The sequence below is a fragment of the Mizuhopecten yessoensis genome, unplaced genomic scaffold (genome assembly GCF_002113885.1).
Source record: "Mizuhopecten yessoensis strain PY_sf001 unplaced genomic scaffold, ASM211388v2 scaffold7823, whole genome shotgun sequence".
Classification (NCBI taxonomy): domain Eukaryota; kingdom Metazoa; phylum Mollusca; class Bivalvia; order Pectinida; family Pectinidae; genus Mizuhopecten; species Mizuhopecten yessoensis.
The window spans coordinates 47,713-54,231 of NW_018407240.1; the positions used below are offsets into that span (position 1 = coordinate 47,713).

Genomic DNA, 6,519 nt, shown 5'->3' on the forward strand with positions numbered 1-6,519 from the left:
AGAGGAATGAATACAAATTTAATAGTGTAATTAGTGTAAAATATATTCGAAATTGAGGAGTTATTATATTTGTAATGATTTATTTGACAGATTTATGCGCCATTCAAATTCGAATGTGGTAAAATTTGCATGCACAAAAGTGTGAGCTAACCACAAAACGACCTATTGTCAAAAGCCTAGTCAGTTGAATGGCACGTTTATACACATAGGAATAAAATGTTCTCTCTAGATTTATTTGAAAGTTTTATATACTTTATCGGATGGTCATTTTATAATATCTTTTAATGGATTTTTACTTTAAAAAAAATGAAGTTTTTAAAAACATGCTGTTGAGATTCGTATAAAACTTACCAAATGTTCTGCTTTAACCTGGGTGGTAGGCTACTGACATGATGAGTGGCCATCTAGTACTTGCTGTATTTCTAACCATCTAGTACTTGCTGTATTTCTAACCATCTAGTATCTACTGTATTTCTAACCAATGTGTAGTTCGTGCGTGGGCTTTACATACGGTTATCAAGTTAGGTAACTAAAAGATGAAGTATGTAAATGAGTTGAATAATCTTCCATTGTCCTGAATGTACATCAAAATAAGACACAATCATTGTCCTTCTCTGTCATGAAATGTTTCGTTGTCATTTTGGTTAAATACACACTGGATTGTATACGTGTTATACCGTACAACAAAGCAGGTTACACGCTCTGCGTTTGTAAATGACAATAAAACACCAAGGTTTTTCAGCTATAACTAAAGATAGCAATACGCAATATATAAGCGGTTACGTAAACAAAGACATCTTTATTGTTTAATCGATAATAGGACATAAAACCTCAAGTGCTGCTGTAACGATATTAGGAGTACGTAAACTGAATAATAACACGTAACCGTTGTATTTTAGTGCCGGTATGTAGAGTATTACGAGAAGGTGAAGTGGGAGCTAGATTGGACCATACCTCCAGTCCGGCACTTAAAAATAAAGACAGTCAACATAACCTCCATCAAAGGTACGGTTAAAGGTTTTATAATGAAGTGAAGACTCTGTCAAATGTCGTTATGTGGAAGTACATGTACCATTTAACTTCGTTATGTCGAAGTAAAGAAACAATGAAAACTTGTTACAACGAAATATAAAACCAGTTTAACTTCAATTTATATGGGTGAAAAATAAGCAAAACCTCAATATGTCAAAAGATGAACGTAAGGATGGAACCAAGCAACCATCATAATGTCAAAATTAAAAGGCAAGTCGAACACCATTATGTTGAAGAAAAGTAAAAAAAATAGGCATCATAATGTCGAAGAAAGAACAAGGCGAATGTCGTTATGTCGAAGTCATTCAAATGTTCAAACTTTTGGGTTGCTAAATATTTCATACATCTGAAGTTACACAAGGATTGAAAGTTATTTGCAACGTAGGCTTGGTATAATTGATGTCTAACGTTATAGTTGATGTCTAACGTTATAAGTGATGTCTAACGTTATAATTGATGTCTAACGTTATAAGTGATGTCTAACGTTATAATTGATGTCTAACGTTATAAGTGATGTCTAACGTTATAAGTGATGTCTAACGTTATAATTGATGTATAGCGTTATAATTGATGTCTAACGTTATAATTGATGTCTAACGTTTATAAGTGATGTCTAACGTTATAATTGATGTCTAACGTTATAAGTGATGTCTAACGTTATAATTGATGTCTAACGTTATAAGTGATGTATAACGTTATAATAAATGTCTAACGTTATAATTGATTTCTAACGTTATAAGTGATGTATAACGTTATAATTGATGTCTAACGTTATAAGTGATGTATATCGTTATAATTGATCTCTAACGTTATAAGTGATGTCTAACGTTTTAAGTGCTGATAAGTCGTATGTTGTTTTTAAGAAGATATGAGATGTTTTGATGTTTCTGGACTTGGATATAAAACTTATCTCTAAAGTTATGAACCATTATTATCATAACATCGGTTTGATTCTTTATTTTTGGTTTTGGTTTTACAGGTATGCTTTTTATACAATATGTATTGTTTAGCATACCTTTGAATGGCTGTTTGATTTAAGAAATGCATACGAAAAATGAAATTGATTAATAAGCAAACAGATAAAATATAACAAAATTAGTCGTGCCTAATTATATGTTTTGTTCATATTGTAATTCTGTTGTTATTGGCTGAGCTAGGTGTGGGTAAAGGTGATGGGTCTGATCTGTCCATGGAAGTGTACGTACCATCTTCTGGGGCAGTGTTCAAATGCAGTTTACACAATAACAACAAATGCACAGTAAGTCACTACAAACTATCTTGTCCATTACTAAATCCTAGTGTTGATGTCTATAGAGATGAAATACGTGAAAACTTCAATTTCACGTTCAATTATGTGTTAAATTTAATTCATGACTCTCGGGATTCAAGTATTAAGAAAAGTTACCTATCAAAAAATGAACTGCGTAGACGGGTGTTATAGCGGAGGAGAGCTTAACAATGTTGTATGGTTAGCAGGCACGTAGCTAGGCACTAAAGACGTGCATTCAGATGATACAGCTGTATATAATTTTATCCGGTCGAGGTGAGACGAGAAACGGTTTTGGAAGATAGTTTGAGTAAGAATACATATAGCCGTTTGCATATATCTTAAGTAGCTCTAAATAGATAATTAGTTTCATAGCTTGACGTTGGGTCTTGGTCTGCATCCACTAATGTATTTGAACACAGAAGAGAAAGAAGAATTGGATACATATGCACTTCTTGTACCTCGACGGATAAAAGATATATTATACACCGTGTTTTGTAATTTACTACTTAATTGTATTGTCAACGCTGCTAATTTTAAACTGCGAAGAGAATGAAGAGTTCAGACGAGAGAATTCCACACGGATGAATTTGATACCTTTAACATTATATTGCTTCAGTTAAACCAATTCATGATCAAAAGATATTATATATTTCCTTGAAGATACATTTAGTTGTTTACTCCGATACAATTTTGCATTTCTGCCTACAGTACTCCCACAATAAGACCGAAGATAGAATCACTATTACCATAGGCGACGAGGGTCCTGTTTTGGAGAACGATGTAAAAGTTAGATTTAAATCATCGTCGGTAAGTAGCATATGATTGGCTTTATCGTTGAAAAAATCAGCTTGATCGCAGTATTCAAAGCCATAATGTATTATCAGAAGCTATTTGATGTTGAAGGACAGGCTGGCGACTGTCTGTATATATTTAACATTATTATTGGCATTACTCAAGTTTTCTATTGTTCATTTCAGAAAAAGCTGCCTCGAGTTTACGACAACTGCGCTTTCTTTTTCTGGTTTTATACATCATTCATCACAGACAACAGGTAAACCTCTAATTGGGAGTGCTATTTTACTGATGTTTCCTTCGCATATGTTGGCGGTAAGCGACGTGACAAATTTGATAAAAAGCATGATAATGAGATTTTACCGTATTTATTTCTGGGAAGTGTTTAAAAAAACCAATACACTGTCGTTTAAAATATGTGAACCCTTTTTATGAAGTAAGTTCGAAACAAATTGCTAAAAAGTTCCCTTAACATGTATGATGTAAAACGTTTAAAGTTATATGATGTGTAACAAAGCATAATCTGTTGTATATAGACGATGCCTTAATTGTACAAGGTCTTGTACTAGATTGCGTACACTCGACCGAGCTCCCTCTATACTGATGCCTATTTGTGTTTGAAGGTTGTACTTAGCCAGAGACGACCAAGCTCTCTATAATGATGCCTAATTGTGTTTGAGGGTTGTATTTACCCAGAGACGACCGAGCTCTCTATAATGATGCCTAATTGTGTTTGAAGGTTGTATTTACCCAGAGACGACCGAACTCTCTATAATGATGCCTAATTGTGTTTGAAGGTTGTACTTAGCCAGAGACTACCAAGCTCTCTATAATGATGCCTAATTGTGTTTGAAGGTTTTACTTACCCAGAGACGACCAAGCTCTCTATAATGATGCCTAATTGTGTTTGAAGGTTTTACTTACCCAGAGACGACCAAGCTCTCTATAGTGATGCCTAATTGTGTTTGAAGGTTGTACTTAGCCAGAGACGACAAAGCTCTCTATAATGATGCCTAATTGTGTTTGAAGTTTGTACTTAGCCAGAGACGACCAAGCTCTCTATAATGATGCCTAATTGTGTTTGAGGGTTGTATTTACCCAGAGACGACCGAGCTCTCTGTAATGATGCCTAATTGTGTTTGAAGGTTGTACGTACCCAGAGACGACAAAGCTCTCTATAATGATGCCTAATTGTGTTTGAGGGTTGTATTTACCCAGAGACGACCGAGCTCTCTATAATGATGCCTAATTGTGTTTGAAGTTTGTACTTACCCAGAGACGACCAAGCTCTCTATAGTGATGCCTAATTGTGTTTGAAGGTTGTACTTAGCCAGAAACGACCAAGCTCTCTATAATGATGCCTAATTGTGTTTGAAGTTTGTACTTACCCAGAGACGACCAAGCTCTCTATAGTGATGCCTAATTGTGTTTGAAGGTTGTACTTAGCCAGAGACGCCCAAGCTCTCTATAATGATGCCTAATTGTGTTTGAGGGTTGTATTTACCCAGAGACGACCGAGCTCTCTATAATGATGCCTAATTGTGTTTGAAGGTTTTACTTACCCAGAGACGACCAAGCTCTCTATAATGATGCCTAATTGTGTTTGAAGGTTGTATTTACCCAGAGACGACCGAACTCTCTATAATGATGCCTAATTGTGTTTGAAGTTTGTACTTAGCCAGAGACGACCAAGCTCTCTATAGTGATGCCTAATTGTGTTTGAAGGTTGTACTTACCCAGAGACGACCAAGCTCTCTATAATGATGTCTAATTGTTTTTGAAGGTTGTACTTACCCAGAGACTTCATCGACAACCCACACAAAAGAAGAGCGCAGAGAGTTTATAGAGACACTTTTAGTGTAGAATTGCTGTTTGAAGACGCGACCAGCCAAGATACCGATACTGATGGGCAGCAGTGACGGACACAATGTTTAACTGGATACAAATAACGTTCCACTGAAGCTCCGAAAATACATAGTCAACGTTTGCCAGCTTAATAGACTGGTGGCAATCACGAAGATGAATTGGTTTTAAGAGTATTACAAAGTTTCTTTAACGTGTATTGGAAAAGCGGAAAAACGAAGATTATTCTTCCTTAGGTAACAAAAGGCATAGTCATGTTCGACAGAGAAACTTTGTAACTGATTGCTGGCTGACACCATTGAATGGCTCACTGATACAGAAAGGTCGGTATGTGATGTAAAGAACAGGGAGTTGACAGCTTTTCTGTAATATTTCTGGTCTTGTTTTAGTATAGGAACAGGGAATTGACAGCTTGTCTGTGATATTTCTGGTCTTGTTTTAGTATAGGAACAGGGAGTTGACAGCTTGTCTGTGATATTTCTGGTCTTGTTTTAGTATAGGAACAGGGAGTTGACAGCTTGTCTGTAATATTTCTGGTCTTGTTTAAGCGTATTGCTCTTTTCACTAGCCTTCAAATTTCAAATGGACAAAACGTGAAATGGAGTCTTTACCGGGTTCTCGTACTTCGAGGTTCAATTTTAACTTATGAGTGTATTGATGTTGTGGCGTCACATTTTTATTTATTTATGGTTTTTATAACTGTTGGTGTTTGACACTTTGTGATCATTTGTAAAGCGAACTTCCTTTTAACCCCAACTCAGGATGTGTTCAATGTTTGTGTCTAAGGATGTTTATCTGACAATTATTGCGTGTTACGCAAATGTCTCAAGATAACTGATTAACGAACTAGTGATCAGTGTATTTTTTTCATCTAGGTCTTATGTCCCGGCCCATATAGACATGATCATAATGTCCCGACCCATAGAGACATGATCAAAATGTCCCGACCCATAGAGACATGATCATAATGTCCCGACCCACAAAGACATGATCATAATATCCCGACCCATAGAGACATGATCAAAATGCCCCGACCCATAGAGACATGATAATAATGTCCCGACCCACAGAGACATGATCATAATGTCCCGACCCATAGAGACATGATCATAATGTTCCGACCCATAGAGACATGATCATAATGTCCCGACCCATATATACATGATCATAATGTCCCGACCCATAGAGACATTATCATAATGTCCCAACCCATAGAGACATTATCATAATGTTCCGACCCATAGAGACATGATCATAATGTCCCGACCCATAGACATCATCATAATGTTCCGACCCATAGAGACATGATCATAATGTCCCGACCCATATATACATGATCATAATGTCCCGACCCATAGAGACATGATCATAATGTCCCGACCCACAAAGACATGATCATAATATCCCGACCCATATACAAGATCATAATGTCCCGACCCATAGAGACATGATCATAATGTCCCGACCCATAGAGACATGATCATAATGTCCCGACCCACAGAGACATGATCATAATGTCCCGACCCATAGACATGATCATAATGTCCCGACCCATAGAGACA

General features: G+C 36.3%; 1 protein-coding gene across 1 annotated transcript in view; it reads left to right on the forward strand.

The window, feature by feature from the left end:
- LOC110454390 (phosphatidylinositol 3,4,5-trisphosphate 3-phosphatase TPTE2-like) overlaps positions 1-5,974 on the forward strand; it is a 45,657-nt gene extending 39,683 nt beyond the window's left edge. Inside the window, exons 12-16 of the mRNA XM_021503865.1 lie at positions 900-1,005; positions 2,190-2,290; positions 3,011-3,109; positions 3,280-3,353; positions 4,878-5,974. Of these exons, the coding sequence (XP_021359540.1) occupies positions 900-1,005; positions 2,190-2,290; positions 3,011-3,109; positions 3,280-3,353; positions 4,878-5,013 (516 nt within the window). The 3' untranslated portion in view covers positions 5,014-5,974. The remainder of the gene's footprint in view (positions 1-899; positions 1,006-2,189; positions 2,291-3,010; positions 3,110-3,279; positions 3,354-4,877) is intronic.
- The last annotated feature ends 545 nt before the right edge of the window (positions 5,975-6,519 follow it).